The following is a 26,472-nucleotide window of genomic DNA, read 5'->3' as shown; positions in this document are numbered from 1 at the left end:
ACCCTTCCTATTACTCTGCAATACCAGTCCCTCCAATCATTTCTTTTTCTCTTTTTTTTCCCAAAGACTTTATTTATTTATTTGACGGAGAGAGAGATCGCAAGTAGGCAGAGAGGCAGGCAGAGAGGGGGAAGCAGGCTCCCTGCTGAGCAGAGAGCCTGATGTGGGGCTCTATACCAGGACCCTGAGATCATGACCTGAGCTGAAGGCAGAGGCTTAACCCACTGAGTCACCCAGGTGTGCCCCTCCAATCATTTCTTTCAGGTCTTTTACATACGTATATAGCATCCATGGAGAGTAACAGTTCTGCTTTTTTTTTTTTTTTTTCTAATTATATTTGTAGTAGGTATCCTTTTGCAAGTTTTAAAAAAATCATTATGTCTTGCCTTGTATACAGGCACAAAACAGATCTGCTTCATTCTTTTTATTTGCTAGATTATATTCCACACTTTGCTAATTCCAGAGTTTACTTAGCCATCCACTGTTAATGGATGTTTAGAATGTTTCCAGTTTTTTCAGTACTGCAGACAGTGCTACCATGAATATTTCTGTGCGTGCCTCCTTGACATAGGAGCTGGGTTTTCTTTAGGGGATAAAGAGAGAAATGGACTGGCCAGGCATGTGATTTCAAAAGTAGCTCCATCATTTTGTATCAGCAACATATGGAGGTCCCTAGTTTCTCCAAAGCCCTTCATCAGTTGATATCCGATCAGAACTTTTTTTCAAGATGATTAAGAAATATCTTAATTGTTAGTAAGTTTGAGCATTTTTTTTACATCTTTTAATATGTATCTTAGCCATTCTGCATTTCTGTTATGTTCGGATTTCTTTTGGGCTTACTTGACTTTTTCTTTTTCTTTTTCTTTTTCTTTTTAAAGATTATTTATTTATTTATTTTGACAGAGAGAGATCCACAAGTAGGCAGAGAGGCAGTCAGAGAGAGAGAGGAGGAAGCAGGCTCCCTGCTGAGCAGAGAGCCCGAGGCGGGACTTGATCCCAGGACCTTGAGATCATGACCTGAGGCAAAGGCAGCACTTAACCCACTGAGCCACCCAGGCGCCCCTTATTTGACTTTTTCTTATTTATAAGAATTCCTTTCTGTATTTCCTTATGTGTTGTTGACACCAGCCTCTTCTGTTGTATGTATTGTAAATCTTTTTCATTTGGATAGTTCTGATCCTGGTTTTGATCCTGACTGACTTGCTTTGTGATTTGGCCGGGAATCATTTGACTTCCACAGAGCCATTGTTGACCAGTGTAAAGTGAGAACACACCTCCTCTTAGTTACTGTGTAATTGCGAATTGCTAGTGTGTATGAGTCCTGTGATTTGTAGGTTCCTCATTTGATTTCCATGAGCCATTTTCTCAGCTGTAAAGTGTGAATACCCTAAGTTTTTAGGTTTATCCTGAAATGCCAGTGAAAGAGCATATAAAAGTGCTTTGGAGAATAAAGAATAAAATCAAGTGTAAGGCATTTTGTCCTTTCTTTGGCTTTGTTACAACTCATCCCTAGGAGTTGGCTTTTGTAAAGCATGCTACATCTTCACAGATTAATCAGACTCTGAGAGGTGGGTGTCACAACATAACACTTGTTTCTTTTTATTCTACACTCTTTCAGGGCAGGAAAGAGGTGTGTAAACAAGATATGTTTACATTGAACTCCTGTGTTCTTGGAAGGTATGGGGTGGGATGGAGGTGGAGAAGAGCGCTATCAGGAGACTCTCGGAGTTCACTACCCATAGTGCTGGCGGCGAGGGCTGGCACAGTAGAACCTGAACATTTATGGAACCAAATGTCTATAAGGTTAGAATTAGCCGCCCTTTGTTACTGTCATGGTCCACCTCTCAACTAGAACACAGGTTTCAGAGGCAATTGTTCTCTTCCACCACAGTAGGGAAGTATGAGAGTGTAATTTCTGACCCTGGTTATTACCTTTTGGCCGATGACTGCCTTTTCAGACAGATAATTCACTAAAACATAATAACCACCCTTTGCTCTGGGGACACTCAAACTCAGAGACCACCTTAGACCTAGATAACCCTGCGCCCCTGCCCTATGCTGCATGCTTTAGAGGGCCCTTCCTGTAGAGGGCCGTGCCCGTCCCCTTCTGGACTACTCTCCAAGTACCCAGGACCCAGGAATTACCAGACAAAATGTCTTGAACCTGCTTTCGAGGCCTGCAGAGCCTTTTTCTGAGTCTGTCTTCCCAAAGATGGATCAAGCCATTAGCCTCTCCCCCTGATGTGTGCATTACTAGGTCCTGGGTGTGGCCAAGGGTGACTACTTAGTACACCCACAGCTGAGGTGTACTAGCGTGACATCTGTATACAAGGCTTCTTGAGGTGCAGAAAGTGTGTGGGAGAAAGAAAGGAGGTGAATCTTCTGGGGCCAGGGTCTTCCACTTACTACTTTTTCTCCAGCCCTGCAGCTATTGGAGGCAGGTCTGCCCAGGGAAGCCTCTCTTTTCTGACCATCTACTTATTTGACGAGTAAAACAAAAACAAAAACAAAACAAAAAACACTGAGAATGTTTTCTTCACCACCCATTTTAGACACTGAGTATAGCTGACTCACCAGAGTTAATCTCTGAGAATAATTCTCAAAGCAGGGGTATGGGTTGGAATGGGTGAATTTCCTGAAGGGAGAATATCAGTGCATCATCTTCTGTCTCTCCCCTGGGTAGGCAGTGCTGCTGATGCTTGGTGAAAAGGAGGGAGGATTCTGCTGACACACTGTATTTTTATAAAAGAAGGCTAAGGTTTCCCTTATCTCTCCACACAAGGCACATCTGCCTGCAAACGTGCTGTCTGCTTCTGAGGGATGCCTTCGTCGTTCTGTTTCTTTTCTGAATGTTTTAAGGCACAGTTTTGGTGCATTCCTTTCTGTTCTCTAGAGCCAGGGGGGAAGTCATAATATATCAGGGCTCTTGCTGAAGAGCTTAAAATGGGCGCTGGCAGCTGGGGTGTGGGGGAAGAGAGCTTTCCAGAGACAAGTGACCTGCTTGTTCAGCCAATGAGAAGCAGGTTACAGAAATGATATCACCAGACAGGCTTTATTGTCTGATCATCTCATAAAAGCAGGATTGTGTCTGGCAACTTAACCCTTTTTTAGGTACATCAGGTCTCACCCACTCTCTGGTATGTGACCTCCAGATTCTTTTTCCCAGCTGTCTGCTTTGAGATCACAGAGATTAAAGATTTAAATTGGTGATGAAATTTGGAGAGCTGTAAACCACTATTTTAAAACTACAAACTATTAAAATTTAGAACCCCAGCTAGAATGGGAATGTCAGCTATGCTGTGTTTGGAGAGCATATCTAAAGCAGATACCCATCTAGTCATGTTACACCAGGCTTTTGCTGGATAGATTTGGGAGAGAAAGGGAGTTAGAGGGAAAACAAGACTGAGCCTTGAGTCTGTTTTAATCTACATAAAGGATCTTAGTAAGAATTTCCTATTTTAGAGGAATTGGAATTGGTTCTGCAAATTTGGAAAATCGTACTGATTCTGAGACCAATTTTGAGTAACACATATTTGTAGTGTTTGTTTATATTGTGCCTGTTGATTATCCTTTCCCCCATAAAAATGTCAGTCATTTTACTTCTTCATGCTTCCTTATCATCATTGCTAAGATGCAGATGATGATTCTACCAGATCCTACACAAGAGTAGAGATAAGAAAATAAACTAATTTATATGATTTTGGAATGTGCTACACATATGTATCCTAATTAGGTCATTCATGTCTTAAGATTGTGTATTCATTCACTCATTTGTTCGGCAGGCTGTTTTAAAACCTTCTTGATGCTGGGCACAGACACAGAGATAGAAGCTGTAGTTCTTACTCTTAAGGAGTTTAAAACATTTTGAGGCAGATAGACAGTAATAAAAATGTCTCAGGAATCTGTTGCATATACCGTGTTCCAGGTCCTTTTCTGAGCACCTTAAGGTGTATTAGTTCATTTAATTCTTACCATAACACTGTGAAGTAAGTACTGTTATTAGCTTTGTATTACAGATAAAGAAATAGAAGCATAGAGAGGCGAAGTGACTAGCCTAAGATCACGTAACCAGTGGTAGAGTTGGGACTTGAATCCAGGCTGTGTGGCTCTAGAGTGTGTTCTCTGAATCTCTCTTTACCAGTGCAGTAGTTACTAGCTGTATATAGCTTTGGAGGACTTGAAATGTGGTTTGTCTAAACTGAATAGTGTATATGTGAAATACACACTGGATTTCAAAGACTTAGTATGAAAAATGTATCTAATGTCTCATGTTGAAATAACATGTTGCAGAGATAATATTTTAGATATACTGAGTTAAGTAAAAATTTATTAGAATTAGTTTCACTTTATTTTTGTGGCTACTAGAAAACTTAAAATTACCTTTGTGGCTTGGATTTGTGGCTTACATTTCTCTTGGACTGTTCTACTCTAAATTGTTATAATACAGGGGTACCTGGGTGGCTCGGTCAGTTAAGGATCTGCCTTCTTTGGCTCAGGTCATGATCCCAGGATCCTGGGATTGACCCTGCATCAGGCTCCCTGCTTGGTGGGGAGTCTGTTTCTCCCTCTCTCTCTGTTGCTTTTCCTGCTTGTGCGCACACATGCTCTCTCTGTCTGTTTCAAATAAATAAATAAAATCTTTAAAAAAAATCATTGTAATGCAATAATTATAAGAGGAGACATTTGTTGAGCACTTCCTGTGTGCTACATACTGGGCAATACCTTGACACTGTTCCACTTAAGCCTCAAAAAACCCTGTTTATTATTCACATTTTATAGAAGAGACAGGAGGTTTTGAGAAAGTCTATAATTTACCTAAGGTTAATCCACTAGTTAATGACAGATCTTAAATTTGAAACCTTATATGTCTGACTCAAAAACCTGTACTCAACCAGTACACTGTAATACTATTTCCAATTAAATCTTTCATTTTCTTTGTTTTTATTTCTGTAAGAATGTTTAATACTGCATACTTCTGTATTTGGTATGTAGAAGTTTAAGTTAAAAATTACTAGGTCGTAAAATGGACATCCTAGATAAAAATCTCTTTTCAGAGGCTCGGCCCTCACTCAGTGAACAGTCAACAGTGAACAGTTGAACCCTGAGATGAAGCAGTGAGTCAGCCTATGCAAATGGTATTTAATTTTCATTCTAGTAGTTCTGTCAGGTCACTGGGCAATTTATGCCCCGACCCTCTTTGTCCAGTAGAGAGAGGAAGATGGGCAGTGCAGCTTTCCTTAGTCATTTAGTTCTTTTGGCTAATAAGAAGAAAAAATTGCTTTCCATTTCATTGTCCCATGAAATGCTGTTTGTGTTTGAGAGAGCATCAAAATTCTGTCTAATGATCCCTGTCTTTTCTTTCTTTCAGAGCAAAGACTCAGGCGGATTAAAGGCAGCTATGATAGAGTTGGTGGAAAGGTTGAAGTTCAAGAGCTCAGATCCTAAGGTAAGTATTGTTTTGGAATTGATTGGTATTGTGTTTCGTTCTCCTTGAGCTAGGTTTGAGGGATATTAGTGATCATCTATCTGAACATCGCATCGAGATCTAATTAAGCCTACCTATCAGAAGCCATGTTTTAATAAAAACAGATAAGTCATCTGTTTTTTCCCTTCTCTATGACTTATAACATATAATCATTGTTTTCCCTGAACTGCGGACAAGTGCATTTTTAATCCTCCTGTAACGGGCCTTTGAGACTCCTGTCTTCTGTGTCCATTAAACTCAGTCAAAGGCATCCAAGGTACTGATCATCTTAATGGGGACTGGAACAAGCTCCAGACCCATCCGGTTGGTGTTCAGCACTAGTGTCTTGTCTCTCTCCTACTTACAGGAACCAGTGGCCACTGTGAATGCTTTTGTCTTCATGACCTGGAGTGTGGTCTGGGAAATGGTTTCAGCTTCCTGGCTTTCTTCGAAATATGTTGGGAGCTATAAGACTGATATTCTGGGAGACTCTCTACCAGGGTGGGGGTGGACTGGGATCTGAACATAACACAGCTTCCCTTTTCCTACCCGGAGACCTCCTGTAGCACTACTGGTTATTGGTCCCAGCTGGCTCTGCCTGAGAGTCAAAGCCTTTCACAATCAGATAGGGAAGGGAGCACAAATTTGTTTGACCTTTTGTATTCCCAAACCCCTTTTTTAAATTTAAAGTCCTTTATATTGGGAAAAGACGAGCATTTCTTGAGTACTCACTAAGAGAGCCAGACACTGTTCTAGGAGCCTTACATATCTTTTTTAAAAATTGTGGTAAAATATACATAATGAAATTTACCACTTTAACCATTTCTATGTATTTATTTATTTATTTATTTAAGATTTTATTTATTTATTTGACAGACAGAGATCACAAGTAGGCAGAGAGGCAGGCAGAGGGAGAGGAGGAAGCAGGCTCCCCACTGAGCAGAGAGCCTGATGTGGGGCTTGATCCCAGGACCCTGGGATCATGACCTGAGCTGAAGGCAGAGGCTTTAACCCACTGAGCCACCCAGGCGCCCCTTATTTTTATTTTTTTAAAGATTTTATTTATTTATTTGACACAGAGAGATAGATCACAAGTAGGCAGAGAGGCAGGCAGGGGTAGGGGGGTGGGGAATCTGCTGTTTGCATTGGCCGGGAATTTAACCCCAGCCTCCCGTGTGGCAGGCGAGAATTCTACCACTGAACCACCAATGCTAACCATTTTTAAATGTGTAGTTTAGTGGCATTAAGTATTCCTATTGTGTCCTGCCTTCATCATCACCTCCATCCATCTCCAGAACTTCTTCAGTCATTCCAAACTGAAACTCTCTATCCACTAACTTCTTTTCCCCCCTCTGCTCTTACATACTTGTGATTTTTTGTAACAACCTGGTAGAGTAGCTTATTATTCCCATTTTATTGATAAGGACACGGAGGTTTAGAGAGGTTGGGCCATTTGCCCTGACTGTAGTATAATTTAGAGCTGGGATTCAAATTGACTTCACTGCCTGTACTCTTTCTTTTATGTCACATTGCACACCAAGCACTGGTGTTCATCTCCTTTCTACCATCTAATCACCTTGTGCCCCATTTTTCTAATCTGAAGCACTATCGAGGCAGACCCACGATGACAGCCTTTACAAAAGGTAGCTTCAGTCTTCATTCTACAAAATAACTTTCTCTTCATACAGCATTGAAAGCATTGGGACATTGGTCATATTTCTTGTCTTCTGGTGTAGTTAGAACTCCAGAGATAGAGAGTATCTTGATAGAATAAAATTGGTGTAACCTTTATCAATTTTCTTAGCTCAAAGTAAAGATTCCTGGTATAAGTAGTTTTCCTTTAGTGAAGATGAACTAGTTAATTATTAAGGATTACTGAAAGCTTTTTTTTTTTTTAAACTGAGTTTTTCTGGTTTCTGGGGCAAAACAGCTATCCTGAAGGAGACAACCGTATTTTCTGTTTTTGCCCCACCCATATGCTTGTAGGCAGTGAAGAGCAAGAGGATGTATACAGATTACACTGAGTGGCTTCTGTGCATGATGATAATACAGGTAAAGTGCTTTGGGGTCCTTTATGAATGCATAGAGTGCTTCTAATAGGAAACTTGCCAGAGGTGAAAAAAATTGAATGATCCCATGAGAACAGCTTGTAGAAACCTGAGGATTTTCCCATGGTACATCATGAGCTAAAGAATATTTCTTAGGACCAGACTTGATCTTGGATATGTGCATACACTCACCTCTTTTCTCTTCTCTCTATCTTGTTCTGGAGTATTGCTACCAGTCTCCTTTATTTTCAGACCCTGTTCTGGTCTGCCATATGCATATACTGTATACCTGGAGCCAGGTTGAGGAAGGACTAAGGTAATTGCAGAATGACTGCGAGATCATAAACAGGGCTGGGGAGTGGGGTGGTGGAAAATGGGACGCTATATACATAATTTTTGCAACAAATAATTGTCTTCCAAGGGAAGTTTTTAATCTGTTCTGCTTTCCCTCAGAACTCCACCATCCCTTTGTTAAGTTGGCCTATTTAAGAAGGGCAGAATCTCTCAGGCTTTATGACCTGTCATTTCCAGACACAGGAGCTTTTCATAGAAACACTGATTTGAGCCATGAAGCACTGAGCACTATCTCTGCCTCACTTCCTCTAGAATTCCCTAAAGCATCACAAAACTTCATTAGTCCAGACACTGAAATCTGTTAGGGACTGAGTTAATGTTTACCTCTGAGTTTTGTCAGAGAGGAGTGGAAGATGACTACATTAACCATTTTTTAAAATTAGGAAATAATATATGCTTATAGATTAGAAAATACAGAAATCCATGAAGGAAAAGTCAAATGGCTTTTCCCCAAGCTAACCACTATTATTAACAATTTGGTGTGTAACCTTCTAGACATTTTTCCATGTGGAAATATACTTCTAAGATATTTTATAAGAATTATACTGCACTTATGGTTTCAGTACATGGAATATTTTGGACATTCTTCTATGTCATTGATTATCAATTTTTCTTAATGAGAAGCCTCATTTTGTCCAAAATATTTGTCAGGTGCCCTTTTTTCTTCCAGAACAGTTGTTCTTAACCTTTAGTGTTCATAAAAATCACCTGGAGGACCTCTAAACTGCAGAGTGCTGGGCCCACCTCCGCAGTTGCTGATTCAGTGGGTCTGGCGTGACTAGAGGTTGTGCTGACCCTGGTGATCTGGTGATGTTCCTTCTCTTTTGTTTTGATTTTTTTTTCATTCCTTTCAGTAAATAATCAGAAGAGCCCTTGTAAATAAGTCTAGAGGAAGAGGGGAGAGGAAAGGTATTCTGAGGCTGCCTGAGAGGGCAGGGTTCCTGCAAGGCCCAAGAGAGTGAGAGGAGTTCTAGTCGGGATTTTCGAGGACGATCAAGGCTCATGCCATGGGACAGCCTCTCAGAAAGCATTGAACCAAAAACATAACATGCTAAACTCAATCCAACTAATGTCTCATTATGCAGTTAATAACAGCCACTCTCTCTATTAGTATTGATTCCATCTAACATGTGCTGTTCCTTGTTTCCTATGGCTTATGTGCTCGAAATGAACAGAAACGCAGCTGTGTATCATGAAATCATACTAATGTTACGAGAAGTTAATTCTCAAGAAAAGGGCCTTAAACTCAGGTCAAGTGGCTCATATTATTCTCTCAGATTGGAGTGGGATTAAAGATGGGACTTAGCCATACTAACACTGCCTGAAACATATCGAGTTGTTTTTTTTTCCCCTGTATTCGGTTTCTAAAGGTGTTCTTACTTAAGTTTAAAACAAGAGAGTTGTCTAACAACATGAAATTAAATAGATCTGAGAATTATTTTATTTTTATTTAGCATTTACATAGCATTACATAGCATTTTATAACTGCAAGAGAACTTTACAGTCCATTTTAGTAGCTGATATCATTGACATGGAACATAGCCCAGTCCTTCACTCTCCTGTGCTAATCAGACTCTTGTTAAAATGATAGGTTTTAGGGTGCCTGGGTGGCTCAGTCAGTTAACTGTGTACCTTTGGCTCAGGTCATGGTCGGGGTCCTGGAATCAAGCCCTGTGTCAGCCTCCCCACTCAGCGGGTAGTCGGCTTCTCCCTTTGCCCCTCTCCCTGCTTGTGTTCTCTCTCTCTCTCTCAAAAAAAATGAATAAAATCTTAAAAAAAAAGAAAATATTTTAAAAAATAATAAAATTGTTATAAAAAGACTCAAAAAATGATAGGTTTTGCATGTACAAAAAGTAATGGATATAAGCAAAACCTATTTGAATTCTTGTTGTTAGTGTCCTGTTGTTTCCCAGGGAGAAGCCAAGCCTCATGCTCTCCTTGCCTTGCCCCAGGACAGAAGTGTTCTCTAGGACAGTGTTTAAGCATCCAACTGAAGCAGAGAATTGAGCTGCTTCAGTTATCAAGTTGATTCATTTAAAAGTGTTCCTTTGGTTAGAAAGTTATTAGAATTATTGACCTATTTGTACACTTTTCCTAAAAAAAGAAGTTGTAAATAGCATTCTTGAAGGGTGTGCGTAGTGTTTTGTTTTATCTCTGTGCCCTCAAGCTCTAGTCTGGTGGGTACTAGATGATGTAATAGTAATAGATATGCACGGTAATAGATGCGCATTATCCAGTATAGTAACACTGTGAAAGGAAATATTATTTGTCCTGTTTTATGGAGGAGCAATCCAAGGTTTAGAGGGGTTAAAGAGCTTGCTGGTAAGTGACGGGACTAGGACTTCACATGTGTCATACTTCACGTACTTCCCCTGCCCATGATTGTTGAACCCATGGATGAGTAAATATAAAGATATGTATGTGCTGCCCTCCTTAGCAGTATGACTCTTCACTGACTATTTTTCCCTCACATTCTCCTTCTACCTGCCTTTACTGGATACTGCAGCCTCCAGGGTCCAGGACTGGAGAATGGCCTTTTCCGACAGACAGTATGGGAAGATGGGGAGAGCCGTAACAGCCCAGAGCATTTAGCACTGGCTAAATGGAGAACCGAGGCTGGTGCTTCGGTAGTTTCCCATTAGTGATGGAAGACACCAGATGGGAAAGTACCTGTGGTGTCTCAGGCCCGAGCCATGCTCTGAGGCCTGGTATCTGCCAAGGACCAGATGCAGCCCCTTCTCATCCTCTGTAGACACTTGGGCGGTAGAAAGAAGAGAAATAAGTTCTTTGCCCTCCTTCACCATCCCCCTGCCTTTATGAAAACAAAATGAAACAACTTCCCGTTTTCCCCATCCCCCAATTATAAAAGTAATACATGCCATCTGTAGAAAACTGTGGGACAAACAGACTATGTATAGAAGAAGAAAAGAAATCTGCTACCTGTAGTCATTTGTAAACTTTGAGTACCTCTTTTTTCAATTTAATTTAATCTTATTTAAATTTAATTAATTAACATATGGTGTGTTGTGAGTTTCAGAGGGAGAGTTCAGTGATCCATTAGTTGTATATAGTACCCAGTGCTCATTCCATCATGTGCCTCGGCAGTGCCCATCACCCAGTTACCCCATCCCCCACCCACCTCCCCTCCAGCAACCATCAGTTGGTTTCCTGTAGTTAAGTCTCTTATAGTTTGTCTCCCTCTCTGATTTTGTCTTACTTTATTTTTCCCTTCTTTCCCCTAAGATACTCTATTTTGTGTCTTAAATTCCACCTATGAGTGAGATCATATGATGATTATCTTTTTCTGACTTACTTCGCTTAGCATAATACCTTCTAGTTCCATCCACATGAATACCTCTTTTTTTAAATGCAGATTCTTGAACCTCACCCAGAACATCTAATTTGGTAGTTCTGAGACTGCTTTTTTAGTATACAGCCTTGATGATTCTAATGCACATGGTCAATGCATCACACTTTAAGATACATCTATGAGAAAACTTGTTAATATCATGGTGCTTTGCCTTTCAAATAGAGAATTAGTATTCTCTCTCTAGATAATTATTGTTCTATGTGTGTGTGTAAGTATATATACAGTTAGATAACTGTATGTATTTTTGTATGTATAGACATGCATACATAGTTTGTATCCTGCTTTTTTTCACCTGACATCATCCCTTATAAACATTTTTATCATTTGAATTCACTTCAGTCTTTGAACTGCCGCTTGGAAAACTAAAATCCTGAAGGCCAGTCTGCTGTTATTACCAAACGGAGCTTTTACCCAATATGGCATTTCTGTTTTCTTCCTAATTGCATAAGCACACTCTGAAGTTTGTTTTCCTCAGACATGCCAGTCACAGTCTAAGATTATTTGGGTACAGTGGAAATTTAGTTAATGCAGTCAGACACATAGTCATGAAGTCAGCCCCCAGCTGTCCCTTTGACAGCGTTCCCACCGCCCCCCACCCCCAGGGTGTCTCACAGGATGGGATTAAATGAATATATGGAGGGCTCAGTGGGAAATCTGAGGCTGTCTCCCATCCCCCGCTTTACAGAAGAGGAAACTGAGGTGCCCGGAGAGAAGCGTTCCTGCCTGAGGTGACGTGACCCAGGCAATAAGGGCAGAGCTGAAGCAGGTTGATGGTTTTTAGGACTACAGTTCTACAGTTCTGTAGTTTTCTCAATAAAGAGAAGTTTTCTGTTTGGCAAGGATGTAGAAAAATTGGAAGTGGTACAGTCACTTTGGCAGTTCCCCAGCAGGTTAAACATAGAGTTGCCATATGACCTAGCAATTCCATTTTTGGGTATATACCCAAGAGACATGAAAACTTGTCCACACAAAAACTGGACCCCAGTGTTCATAGCAGCATGAGGCGTACCACCTGGACTGTGGAAGCAAGCCAGCAGACGACTGGGTAAGTAGGAGCTGGTCTAGCCATACAGCAGGCACCTGTCTGGCAGGAAGGAAGCGCAGTGCGGATACATGCTTCAGGAAGGCTAACCCGCGAAAATGGTGCTCAGTGGAAGAGGCCAGTGAATAGTCTGTCTTTCTCCTTTCTTCCAGGCAGGGATGAGGGGCAGAAACCCGATGTTACCTGTCAGGGAGAGGCAGTGTTCTACAGTTATTACCCGCGTGGGCTCTGGATTAGATTGCACCTGGTCAGATTACCTCCAGTGTTGACCACCAGTTCTGCCTCAGGCAGATCCAATGCTTAATCTCTTCAGGTCTCAGGTTTTTCATTTCTTTTCGGCTGTGAAAGGGGCGATAATGGTACATGCTTCATAGGGTCGTTAGGAAGATTAAATGAGATAATCCATTTAAAGTGCTTAGTACAGCCTCCTGACCAGGGTGACTGCTGCTAGCTTTCTCCTAGTCCTGAGATCCAGCCCCGCTTCCAGCAGGAGGCCAGGATCCCTGGACACAGCATACACCCCCATAGTTCAGGAGGTCTTTGGATCCTTGCAGAGAAAAAGAAGCCACGAAGTTTACAACTAAGTAGATTCTGGGGGCGCCTGAGTAGCTCAGTCGTTAAGCTTCTGCCTTGGGTTCAGGTCATGATCCCAGGGTCCCGTGGTCCTGGAATGGAGCCCCACATCAGGCTCCCTGCTCAGTGGGAAGCCTGCTTCACCCTGTCCCACTCCCCCTGCTTATGTTCCCTCTATTGCTGTCTTTCTCTGTCAAATGAATAAATCAAGGTCTAGAAACTAGATTCCATACTTTGATCAATTAACACTTCCCAGGATTTATGACACTTTAAAGGACCACTGCTTCCTCTTCTGAGTGATAATAGCGTACAGATAAATTGAGTTAAATCTCCAGAGTTGGAGCCCCTTGGTCTTGCTGCTTGGCTGGCTGGCTGGCTGACTCAGGGCCTTGCGTAGCTGCCTTGCCTGGGGTTAGTTCATTAGTTCCATTGCCGGTTCAAGTTAAGGCAAATATATCTGCCTTGGGAGTTTGCAGCTGTGTGTCCATATATTCCCAATAGAAACAAGAAATCAATGCATAGAAGCAATTATGTTTATTGTTAGGAGCAAACTCTCTAGTTAGCAAAATGGCCTGGTGCCAAATTAAAAGAAAAATAAATTAAGAGTCACAAAAGAAAGTAAGTGTCACATTTAAGAGACACATTAGGAGATATGTCCTCACACTTTAAACACCACTGAGATTCTTGTCCTCTTCCTGCTTCTCCTGCAGCTTTACCCTTTGGCCATCCTCTTTCTATCGGGGCACAAGAGCTCTTAATTGAAGTACTGTACAAATCAGCTCTAGGCAGTTTGATACTAGGGTAGGCATGGTTTCTGAGCTGCCTGGTGTGCTGGAGCATTGTTAGAAAGCAAAGGGATTGAGCTTTAAACAGCTTAATAAAATTAACACATTGTGATGTCCTTCTCCCCCTGCTCCAGCTCCTGTCTGCCCTGACAGGAGCCTTGGTAATACACTCTCTGCCAAAGCTTGAAAGGCTTGTTACATGACCAACATGGACAGGGGAGTGGAGCTGTCAGGGCTCCCCCAAAGCAGCCACACTTCATGTTGCCAGTGCAGGATTGTATTTGACATTTAATTTAGGAGCCTGGGTGCCTACATATAAAACTTAGTGTGATGATAGTGATAAAAACCACCCAGACTTTTATTTAAGGGTCTCCTCCTCTCCTGTCTCCCTTCTTTCCCTTTTCCTGCTTAACCTCTCATTCAGTTCAGAAATAAAACTCAGTCTGCTCAAGGAAAAGGGTGTTTTTTTTGATAACTTAAGGCTGAAGTGGCAGAATGCAACTCTCAGTCTACCTCAGGTCTGTATGTAGATGCTTGTTTGTGTATATAAACAGCAAAATTTGAGAATCACATCTCTCCTGACTGCGTTTAGCCAAAGGACAAAATCCATCTGTCTGCAGAGAATGTCCATTCAACCCAGTGATTTAGTTGATGACTATGCTTTGTTGAATGGCTTCTGTTTACTTCTGTGGCCAGTGAAATAGAGTCTTTGATAGCTCCTTACTTCCTAACTCAACCTGATTAGCTAGACATTGTAATCTCCATTTTACAGATCAAGAAACAAAGATTGAAGAGGTTTAATAACTTGTCTAAGGCTAATGATGCCAATAAATTGTCTTTCTATGATTGCTATATAGAATTGTTAGTAGTTGTAGGAGATAACTAACTTTTACCTATGGAAGATGGGTTGGGAATAGTATACCAATAGAGCGTTTGTTCAGACTTTCAGAGAAAAAAAACTATTGAGTATGGCGTGCTTTCTTTTACTTCTATGGTGGAATAGCTCAGATCTTGGAATCAGATGACCTGTCCCTCTTGATTTGTCTGAGCCTTTATTGTCATCCATAAGCTAGGCTAATCATATTACACTTTATTACTAAGTGCCCTGAAAACGGGAACTTTTGAGGAGGAGATAAAAAAAAATAATGGAGGATTGGGCACCTGGATGGCTCAGTTGGTTAAACATCTGCCTTCAGCTTCAGGTCCTGATCCTGGAATGGAACCCCGCATGGGGCTCCCTGCTCAGCAAAGAGGCTGCTTCTCCTTCTGCCCCTAACCCCACTCGTGCTGTCTCTCAAATATGTAAATGAAATATTGAAGGAAGGAGGGAGGACGGTTAGCATGGCCTTTGGGGGCCCAAAAAATATTTTAGCAACTGTAGTTAGTTAACAAGCCCTGTGGTTCTTAGGTAAGCATTGTTAGCTGCTCCAGTAGCTAACAGTCATAGGGTTTTAGTCTGCAGAAGAGAGACATATAATAGAAGCAGGTTGGGAGTTTGAGGGGCTGACTATACCTATAGACTGCGTGTGGCAGCTGAGGGGCAGAATGTGATCTATCCGTCCTACACTCTGTTCTTTGCCTCTGTGCGGTTGAAGTAGACTGTATCTGATTGTATCAAACTAGAAAAGGCAAACATTGCTCCTTGATAGCCTGTGGCCCTTTACTAAGACTGAAGCAGGGAGCCTCTGGTTGACTTCCTTAGTCTTCATGCATAGGTTCTATGAGAAAGTCTTTCCTGTGTTCCTTTGGGAAATTAAAATCTGCTCTCCCAAGGTTGTAGGCTTGCTTTCTTTAGGAAAACTAATTGGGGAGTCTTTATCTGTGAACGCTCAGTGGGTACCTGTGAAAAGCACAGAATAAATGTCCATGGTTCCAGTTACCTGGACCAGCAGAATAGTTCTGTTGATGCTCCTATGTGCCCAGAGAGTAGTGAGTGCTTTTTATGTATTATTTTGTGTAAACGTCACAAGGTCTGTGAGCATATTACTACCTCTGTTTGCCAAATAAAATTTTCATTTTTCTGAGCTTCAGAAGCATTGAGTTACAGCAGAGTCAGCACTCTGTCTCCACCACAACAGACTCCCTGAGGTGTGCCATTTAGACAGTTGTAGCAAGGAAGACTGACACCGGCACCCCAGCGCCCTTTCCTGAGCGTTCCTGGTGGAGCGCATTGTTTGGTTTCGATAGTATACAAATAGCTGTGGCTTTGCAGGGCAAGTGTTCGCATAGAGAAGTGGAGTGAAGGTGGAGGGGTGAGTCTTGTTCTAAAATTGCTCTAATCTTCAGCAGGTAATATAAGCGTGCTTTGTGTGTTCAAGTCTAAAATGCTTAAAAATAGTATAATTTCTGTTTAGTTGCCCCTGAAACTTTCCATGTCAGTTCCTACCTCCCACTTCCTACAGGATAATTTCTGAAGCACAAGCTGTCTTTCTGGCTTATGCACAGGTTAAGATGGAAGAAGAGCAAGAAAACAAGGTGAAATAGAAGTTCTCACTCATCTTTCTGTACAGGCCCTGGGTGTCTCTGGGGACTGCTTCTGCTTTCACATTTCTATAGGGGAGGTCACCCAGAATTATTTTCCTGTTCATTCAGGAAGAGTGGTGCTCAGAAGTCTGTGATTGCTTTCTTTATTGCCACCCCAGGGTCAGGTAAGAAGACAAGCATCCAGAGCACAAGCAGTTGTATCAATTCAAAGGGAGCCTTGCATTCCTGTTGCACTTTTCTCTGGTGAGTCCAGTTCAGTGCCACGACGTGGGGTTCCACATCGAGTTGTCATGGCAATAGAGTCATAGCCGCTGATAGCGCAAATAGGAGGGGATGCTCAGCAGGGATGCCACGACCATAGCATCTCCATCTCTCACAGGAAGGGCTGGTCCACTGTCGGCTGTGACCCTGTCTCATTCAGACCGCTGGGGACCCACAGTCGCTCTCTGCTTCCTAGCTGATTAGCAGCTTCAGTTCAAGTGTTTGTTAGGATCCTTCCAGTACAAAGCCTTTAGGAGGCAGTCCTGAGCCTCCAGTGCTGCGTGTCTGTGTGCACGTGCTTGTTGCGTGTATGTTTGTATTCATATTTGTATTTGGGGATGGAAAACCATGAAAGGGAGGAGATTCAGAAGAAGCATACTACAGGTTCATACACATGAAGCTATTAAAGAAAAGGAGTAGTTAGGCTCAAGGACCAACGTTTATAGTCTTAGGAAGAAGCACTCTGGCAGAAATAGAGGAAGGCTGGAGTATTCTGACTGAAATATGGGGCTCCTACCTGAGTTGAAGGTACAGGCCAAACCAAAGACTATGTAAGATAAAGATAAGGTCTAAACACCAAGGAGGAGATTGGGGGATCACCCAGCATCTCTTTGGGACTTACGGTTTTATTCAGCAAATTAGAGGTATGAGTGACAGTGGGAGTGAGCTGAAAGGCCCTGGGGCAAGGGGGCAGGTGGAGCTAAAATGGAGCATTCGGGTCTAGAGACCAGGTAGAGATATCCAGTGGAGAGTAGTGGAAGAGAATGCAGAGAAGGGGGTGTTCACAGACACAAGGGCAGGCTTCTTCAGCCAGTGTGGTGGAGAGGCAGATGTGGCACAGCTCCTGACGGTTTAATGTATTGACCGCCATTTCGTGCAAGAGCTCAAGAAGAGATGGAGACATGTTCCTGGTGGAGAAAGTAAAATTTACCTCCAGAATTTAGAGTCTGGGCGATTTCCTAAACTGTGGTGGTGGGGAAGGCAGGAAATAGGTCAAGGTCTGAAGGGAAGACATGGAAGAAAAATATTGTGGTTAAAAGGAAGCTTATGTAGTCAGGCTGTGTGGGTGCACATTCCAGCTCTGCCACTAACTCTGTGTATGAATTTGGGCAGGTTTTTCATCCCATCTGAACCTCAGTCTCTTCATTTATAAAATTGATAGAATAATAATTGTTAACGCTGGGTATCGTGACGATTGAGGTAACACATGTGGAATGCTTATGGTAGTACCTGCTATCTGGGCACTCAGTAAAGGCAGCAGTGCTAACAGTGAGGAGGTGGGAGAGGACTCAGTTTGGGCCTTCATGGTTCAAGTAAGAGAAGAATATCCAGGCAGAGACATACATCAGAAGGAATTGTGAGGCTGGAGGCCTGGAGAGAAAAATCCAGGTGTAGGAGCCATCTCTGTGGAGGGAGGAGTTGAATCGTACAAGTGGGATGGAATTACTTAGGGGGAAGGTGTGGAGAGGAAGTGGTTTGGGCCCCAGAGGACATTTGACAAGGTCTGGAGGTGAGGGGTGATGCTGCTGTCACCTTCTGTGTAGAGGCCAGGGGTGCTGCTGCGTATTTCACAAGGCACAGGACATTTTCCCTATACCAAAAGCTATCTGCTCCAAGTATCTGTAGTGCTGAGGTTGAAAAAATCCTGGTTAGAGGAGTTTTTCCTATCATAGTCTGTAAAATTGTAAAGGGATGGAGCTGATAGAAAGAAAGTTTGTAAAATTGTAGGGATGGAGCTGATTGACAGAAAGCCAGAGAAGGCCAGGCTCACAGAAACCCTGGAAGGAAATTAAAGACTGAGGGGCATCAGTAGTGCTAAATGCTACAGACAGGTGAGTAGTGAGATTAAATAGAGTTGGCGACCGGTAGACTCTTCACTGGTGTTTATGACAGCAGACTTTATTTGACCTTCCAAATAAACTTGGTGGTTAAAGGTAGGAGAAAGGGTAATTGCTTGATAGAGTAGCATCGTCAAAGGAAAAAGGTTATTTTATTCTCTTTACACTCATTTTGTGTCACCTTTAGAATTTCTAAAGCAGATTTCTCGTCCCCCAAAGCCGCTCTTGTTTTGGCGACAGTTGTGATTAGAGACAAATCCAGACTGGTGAATTAATTGCTCCAAGAATGCAAAATTTATGCAGTTGTATCATTTTAGAGATAAAAGAAAAACTGGCTTTTCATGGTTAGTAGCTCCGGAGCCTGAGGGTCTGAGAGATTCAGTGATTTGCCCCAAGTTACATAGCTGGTTGGTTCCAAAAGACAGGACTGACTAACACTCAGGGCCTCTGACTTCTCATCCTGAGGGTGCTCCTCTGCGGAGTTGCTTTCCGGTGGTCTAACACTGCTTCTCAGGCACTCAGTTTCCTTTTCAGTATCAGGGTGCTCTGTGGAGTGGTTGTCAGCACACTGACCTGGACCAGGGCTGACCTGAGGTGAATCTTTGCTCCATAGCTTACCTGCTGTGTGGCACTGGCCAGGTGACTTCATCGCTGTGGGCTTCAGTTTCCCTAACATGAAATGAAAATATCATTACCTATCTGAATGTTAGATGAGAAACATATATGTAATAGCCCTGGCATACTGCCCACACATGGTGGCTCTTGATATTTTCATTTCTTTATTCATAAGGCTCTGTCTTTGTCACGGATTAGAGGACAAGAGAATGTCCAGTGACGGAATCAGGCCAAAGTTAGGCATGCCTTCTCTTTTCACACAGCGTTGCCCCTAACTCCATCTCCCACTTGATCACACAAGCTGTATCACTAGGGTTAGCGCCACCATGCTTGTATAACGTCCTGAAGCCAATGTCCCTCTAGTACTGTAAGGATGTCCATTTCTCATTTATGAGCCTGGTAGTTCTCTAAAGTAAGTGGCTTCATACTTTGGTCATTATTGGATGACCGAGTTAGATGTTCTTTAGAGTTTTTCAAGACACTAAAATCTGCTCTTCTGAGGGGCCTCAGGATGACTGAAGCTCCCATGGGAGAACCTTCAGATGACAGCAGCAGTGTGTGCTAAGTGCTTTGCTCTTATGGAAGCCATTATTTTAATGGGCTTAAGTTGAAAAGGGCTTTAAAAAAACCTTGATTTATTATAGAAAAAAGAAATCAGATTAGGAAGGAAGGGTCTAGTATTAACTGGGAAGGCAAAGAATGAAAATGTTGACATGCTTGAGATGAAGGTTCAGGTGGAGGAACCACCTGGCTCTTTGGATGCTCACTCCACCTCCACGTGCCCTGCCCCCCCCTTCTCTAGGCTCCATTTCAGGGGCTATTTCGTTTTCTCTTTTAATTGTATTAACTTTTTTTTTTTTTAAGATTTTATTTATTTATTTATTTGACAGACAGAGATCACAAGTAGGCAGAGAGGCAGGCAGAGAGAGATAGAGGAGGAAGCAGGCTCCTGCTGAGCAGAGAGCCCAATGTGTGGCTCCATCCCAGGACCCTGGGATCATGACCGGAGCCAAAGGCAGAGGCTTACCCCACTGAGCCACCCAGGTGCCCCTATGTAGCCTTTTCATATTAAATTCTTTAATTTAGTAAGAGGCATTTAATGTTCCTTCATGTCTTTTCATGGCTTGGTAGCTCATTTCTTTTTAGTGTTGAATAATATTTCGTTGTGTAAATGTATCACGTTTTATTCATATATTCACCTAACTTCAAGACATCTTGGTTGCTTCCAGGTTTTGGCAATTATGAATAAAGCTGCTGTAATACCCATGTGCAGGTTTTTGTTTCAACACACATTTTCATCTCCTTGGGGTAAATATCAAAGAGCTTAATTGCTGGATCATATGGTAAAAGTATGTTTAGTTTTGTAAGAACTGCCTAACTATCTTCTAAAAGTGGCTATACTATTTGGCATTCTCATCAGCACTGAATGAGAATTCCTCATGCTCTAAATCCTTGTCAGCTTTTGGTGTTGTCAGCGTTTGGAATTTGGCCATATTAGTACATGTGTAGTGGTACTTCATTGTTGTTTTAATTTGCATTTCCCTAATGACAAATGATGTACATCCTTCCTGTGCTTATTTGCCATGTGTATATCTTTGGTGAGATGTCTGTTCTGGTTGTTGGCCCATTTTTTAATTGGATTCTTTACTTTATTATTGTATTTTAAGAGTTCTTTGTATATTTTGGGAACAGTGCTTTATCAGATGTATCTTCTGCAGATATATCTGGGGCTAAGTCTATGGCTTATCTTCTCATTCTTTTAACTGTGTCTTTCACAGAGAAGCTTTTAATTTTAATGAAATCTGGTTTATCAGGTGTTTCTCTCATGGATAGTGCCTTTGAAATTATATTTAAAAAGTCATCACCGTAACCACGGTCATCTAGATTTTTTCCTGTATTATCTTTTAGGAGTTTTATAGTTTTGCATTTTACATTTAGGTCTGTGATCCATTTTGAGTTAATTTTGGTGAATGATGAAAGTTCTATGGCTAGGTAGGTTAAATTTCTTTTGCACATGGATGTCCAGTTGTTGTAGCACTATTTGTTAAAAACTCTTTTTCTATTGTATTGCCTGTGCTCCTGTGTTCAGGATCAATTGACTACATTTAGTGGGTCTATTTCTAGGCTCTGTATTCTGTTCTATTGATATTTTTGTTTGTTCTTTCCTCAGTTCCACACTATCTTTTTTTTTTTTTTTTTAAAGATTTTATTTATTTATTTGACAGAGAGAGATCACAAGTAGATGGAGAGGCAGACAGAGAGAGAGAGAGAGGGAAGCAGGCTCCCTGCTGAGCAGAGAGCCCGATGTGGGACTCGATCCCAGGACCCCGAGATCATGACCTGAGCCGAAGACAGCGGCTTAACCCACTGAGCCACCCAGGCGCCCCAGTTCCACACTATCTTGATTACTGTAGCTTTATAGTAAGTCTTAAAGTTAAGTAGTATCCTCCAACTCTGTTCTTTTCCTTTGATATTATGTTGACTATTCTGCATCTTTTGCCTCTCCATGTAAACTTTAGAAACATTTTTATTAATATCCACAAAATAACTTGCTGGGATTTTTATTGGAGTTGTAGTATACCTATGGATCAAGTTGGGAGAACTTCTATCTGACAATATATAGCAGTCCTATCCATGAATATGGAGTATCTTTATATTTATTTAATTCTCCTTTGATTTCTTTCATCAGAATTTTGTAGTTCCCTCATTCATATTTTCTTAGGTTTATACCTAAGTATTTCACTTTGGAGGTATTAATGTAAATGGTATTGTGTTTTTATATTCAAATTCCACTTGTTCATTGCTAGTATATAGGAAAGTGATTGACGTTTATATATGAACTTTGTATCTGGCAACCTTGCTATAATTGCTTATTAGTTCCAGGAGGGGTTTTTTGCCAGTTCTTTCAGATTTTCTACATAAACATCCAAGTTATTTGTGAACAAAGACAGCTTTATTTCTACCTTCCCAGTCTGTAAACACTACCTAGGACTTTTTAGTATGTTGAAAAGGAGTTTTAAAAATGGACATCCTTGCCTTGTTCCTGATCGTAGCAGGAAAACTATAGATTTTCACTACTGTTTGTTGTTTTTTTTTTTTAAGATTTTAATTTTAAGCAATCCCTACACCCACTGTGGAGCTTGAACTCACAACTCCAAGGTCAGGAGTCACATACCCCATCAACTGGGGCAGCTAGGCATCCCTGTAGTTTTTTATTACAAAGTGTGATGTTAGCTGTTGATTATTTATAGATATTTTTTGTGAAGTTAAGAATATTTCCCTCTAATTCTGGTTTGTTGAGAGGTATTTTTTTTTTTATCATAAATGGATCTTAGATTTTATCGAATGATTCTTCTGCATCTGTTGATATAATAATGTGATTTTTCTTCTTTAGCCTGTTGACATGATAGATTATATGAACTGATTTTCAAATGTTGAAGCAGCCTTGCTTACCTGGGATCAATCCTGCTTGGTTATGGTGTATAATTTTTTATATACACTGTTGGATTCAATTAGCTAATATCTTATTCAGGATTTAACTTTTTCTTTGAACTTCATTTCTTTTCAAAAATTACTCTTCAAGAATAAATAAGTGTTATACATTATTACAGAAAATTTGGACTGAAAGTGAAAAAAAAAGTACTCAATCCCATCAGAGGTAATCACTGTCCAACATTCTGGTGTATTTCTTATATCTTTTTAAACAGAAATATTAATAACAGCAACAGTAAAATTATTATTACTTCTTTGGGTAGATACAGAGGTAGAGACCTCATGATGCTGTATTTATATGCGGTGGGGTAATGAAAGGAGGTAAAGATGATCATGTGACAGCTTTTGTCTGCATTTTCTGATGAAGATGAGAAAATCGGTTTAAGGAAGAGATTAAATGCTCACTTCAGTAAACTTTTCTTTTCTCAATACCCCCACTGTAAAAGCCAAGCAACAGAGGCTTCTAACCAGGTTGTCAGGAAAATATTTGACTGTACTCAAGAATGTTAGTAATGGAATGTAGTTCATAGTTTGTGAACTATTTTATTATTGTATTTTAGGTTAAAATACAACAATTTCTAGGTTGCTGGATAATTTTCTAAGCCTTAGGAATGAACACTGGTTTTATTCACAAATAGTGGTTATTCTTCTCATACACGAAAGATACTGAAAAAGGACTTTGTCCTCGTTGATGAAGCTCTTCCCTCACCTGCCCTCACTGGAGTCTGATAGAGATTTGGAAAGCGCTGTCTTGGAGCAAAATGCCAGAATACATATGAGAGGCAGTACAGAAGCCTTAACTTTGAGATTCCCAACCTGAAAGTTTCCATGGACACTGGCATGCTGGGAAGGTACTGTGCTGGTGGGAGTGAAGACAGCTTGTCGCATCTGAAAAAACTGCATTTCCTGCTTTTTTATTTTTCTGTTTTAGAACAGTGGCCATTCAGAAGAGGAAAGGGGGAGTGAAAGTGTACTTCTTGACATTTGGGGAGGTATTTAGAGTCTTCACAAACTATTTCATACAGTTCACTCTTTTAAAGATCATTTTTGGAATAGCCTCCTTTAAACTTACTCACAGGGAATTTGGCTAGTAGAACAAGTATTTCTGAACTCTTCAACCAATGTAGACTCAGAGGCTTTTCTTTTGTGTGGCTTCCTGCTCCTGATCCTGTTCCATCTTTCTCGGTTCATGTCAGCAACACTTTTCTGGAACAAATCTTTCTTAAAGTATGATGCTTTCTAGCTAGTATGCCTTTTTCTTTTCTTTTCTTTTCTTTTTTTTTTTTTTAAATAATCTGCCTATAATAGAAAACTAAATAAAACCTTCGTTTCTTATAAGCCAACTAGCTAGGAGTTAATGGCTTATAACCCATGTCAAGCATATCGAATGGTGTTGTTTTTAAGTACAAGTTCTTAATTCAAGGTTTTATGTGTTTAATTATGTATGTGTAAAGTGCCAGTCTGTATGACTCTTGGGTCCATCCTAGCTTGGAAATATTAACTACAAGAGCATATAGAAAGTAGCATGGGATGAAACTTAACTCTTCAGATGCGCATCCTTTATCCCAAGATTCACTTAGGAGGGAATAACATCTCAGTGGGGATAATAACAGAGCTGCCTGTTGACCAAGGAAACGTCTTAATTAAGAAGTAAGTTTGAAGGACCTGAAGCAGGCAGAAAGGGATCATAACAGTCAATATATTGTAGCACAGAGTATGCTGGACTGGATGAAAGGAAAGCTGGTTTCTAAGCTTAACTTTATTACTGCACATGTGTGTGTGTGGCCTATAAAATGGGAGGTTGAACTCAGCTGTAATGAGAACAGTCAGATCTTCACTAGCTAGTTACGACTATTCACAAATAAGCCACTCAGTTTTCAAATTATAATGTTGTGTTTAGGTAATTTTAGTAAAGTGCTATCTTTAAGTAGTAATGTAGATTTTTAGCCTAATGCAACGATAACCAAGATATATCAACTGGCTCATACCCTAGGACTTTAAAGTTTCATCAAATTAGGGGCACTGACCAAAGGGAGGCAGCTCCTGTTAGGGTTTCATTTGTGTAGGGGACCCAGGTATTGCAGGGAGATTTTCCTGGAGACCACTACCAGTGCCCAGGAATTCCTTCAAGGAGGCGGGAGAAATTTTTCTTTTAACTAGAGTACTTCTACTTTCAGTTCTGTTGTGTTTTAGGGTTCTACATTAAGATTTTGTTTAGGGTAAGTGAAGCTCTATGGCTCTAAAAAAGCTTAACAGCGCCAGTTTTATTGTTCTGTGATACACCCAGCCTTCCCTTATCTGCATATGTAGAATTTTCTTTTTACCAGCACTGTATGTAGTACAGTCAGGAATATGAGACTGTCACTCTCACCTTTGAGGAGGTGTAGGATAGAGGCCGAAGAAATTCTAAGAAATTCTAAGAAATTCTAAGAAACCTACGCAGAAATGATGTTAGTGGCTTTCAGGTAGCCGGGGCTGATGGAAGGGGTCTGCTGCTCTTGGAGAACTGTGAAGTTTGTAGCAGGATGGAGTTTTGGTGGCAGGGAGGTGAAATGAAGCCTGAAAGGGAGTTTTGAAAGCTCGTTCACTCCTGCCATTGGGAAGAGTCCATTCTCCAGAGTACTGAACCTACTATATGCCAGGTTCCCCAGGGAGTCTGTCCTTTGGCCTCGGGATTTGAATGGAAGCTGTGACCCAAAAATGTGTTCTTACTATTTTGAACTCGGTTGGGGAATATCTTTTTGTTGATTAGTAGAGAACGGGGGTGAAAAGGATACAGGTTTTGGAGAATAAATTATTCTGGCTTCAGTTCTTATTTGTGGCCTGATCTGTATGAGATAAACTGTACAAAATAAAGGTTGAAAAACCTGTGTAAAACAACAAGAAATAGAGAATTTGATTTTTTTTTTTTTTTTTTTTTTTAAAGCCCCATGATTTAGTCACCTACTGCAGTCTGGCCACACCTTTCCTGACTGACGTCAGCTTCTGACCTGAACCACATGTGTGTGTGAGGGCTAGTAAAATAGGTTACGAGTCCGTTTTTATTGTGTTCCCCATTTTCAGTCACTTGCAACTGTTAAAGAGATTTTCTCGGGCATTCAGAAAAGTTCATCTCTTAGCTAAAATTTCCTAGGTTTAGTCTGGAAGAGAAGGTCTCAGGTCTTTATAATACCTAATTTATTTCAAAGTTCGAGATCCAATCATAAAAGGTCATCATAAAGCATAACAGTCTTGAAATTAACACACTAAAAATAAAAAGGAACTACATAAATAAACACAAATCACAGTTCTCAATCTGATACAGATTTGCAGAGACATTAATAACATTTAACACTCCCCCTCCCCTTTTCTTTCACACCAGGAAGAGTACCTGCAGAGAGTATAATGAATTCCTGAGGGCTTATGTCACTTAGTCACTTGATGTGTGAATAGAGACGTGTCCTACGGGCCTTATTTTGTATTGGACGTTATTATGGCAGTGTTACAAAAGCTGCTTAAAGTATCAAGGCTCTTTCGGTTTTTAAGAGGCTAATTAAAAATGGCCCATCGTCCCCTCTTCTGTAGACTTTCTCTTCCTCAGTCTCAGTTATAGCTTTTCCCAGTTTGGCTTTCCTTCTCGGAGACTATTCTAGCCTGGACCACCAGCCTGGGAGCAAGAAGATTGGTGGTCCCTGCATCTTCTACAGGTGTCCTGCCGCTGCCACTCTTCCCTTATCTGTCAAAGAAAGAATTCACTTAATGACAGCTGCTGTTTCTCTCAGCTCTAAAATTCTCGCATGGCCTTTCTCCTTTTGTCCACTGTGTCGCCCTTTCCCTGTAGTTACTCACTGTACAGAGTTGTTCAAAAATATTCCTAAAATGCATGTAGTTGGGAAAAAGCATCAGTAAGTGTAGTTACTGGTAGGATACAGAGTTTAGAAGTTCTTATTTTGTTAGTTCTCACGTTGTTTACCTTATGCCCCAGACAGATAGAGCCTATAGTCATATTTTATTTGATATGCTCAGTGGTTGCTACAAAATAAATCAATAATATATTTTTACTTATCAGAGAATAAACATTTTAAGGCTTGACATGATCTAATATTGGTGAATGTATAAAGAAATGCCTGTTGTCACACCTTCTTGAATGTAATTGGTACATCTGTT

At 40.9% G+C, this 26,472-nt stretch overlaps 1 protein-coding gene across 2 annotated transcripts in view; it reads left to right on the top strand.

Annotated features, from left to right (window-relative positions):
- The window catches only part of TRIM44 (tripartite motif containing 44), a 109,078-nt gene that overhangs the window by 17,812 nt on the left and 64,794 nt on the right, over positions 1–26,472 (top strand). The window contains exons 2-3 of one of the 2 annotated variants that reach the window (XM_059405659.1): positions 5,369–5,446; positions 7,451–7,516. In XM_059405659.1, coding sequence (XP_059261642.1) covers positions 5,369–5,446; positions 7,451–7,516 — 144 coding nt within the window. The remainder of the gene's footprint in view (positions 1–5,368; positions 5,447–7,450; positions 7,517–26,472) is intronic. The other variant, XM_059405670.1, reaches the window with a different exon arrangement.

Source organism: Mustela nigripes, chromosome 1 (genome assembly GCF_022355385.1).
Source record: "Mustela nigripes isolate SB6536 chromosome 1, MUSNIG.SB6536, whole genome shotgun sequence".
Classification (NCBI taxonomy): Eukaryota; Metazoa; Chordata; class Mammalia; order Carnivora; family Mustelidae; genus Mustela; species Mustela nigripes.
The sequence above is the reverse complement of the archived record's forward strand: the minus strand, read 5'-3'. Positions and strand labels throughout refer to the sequence as shown.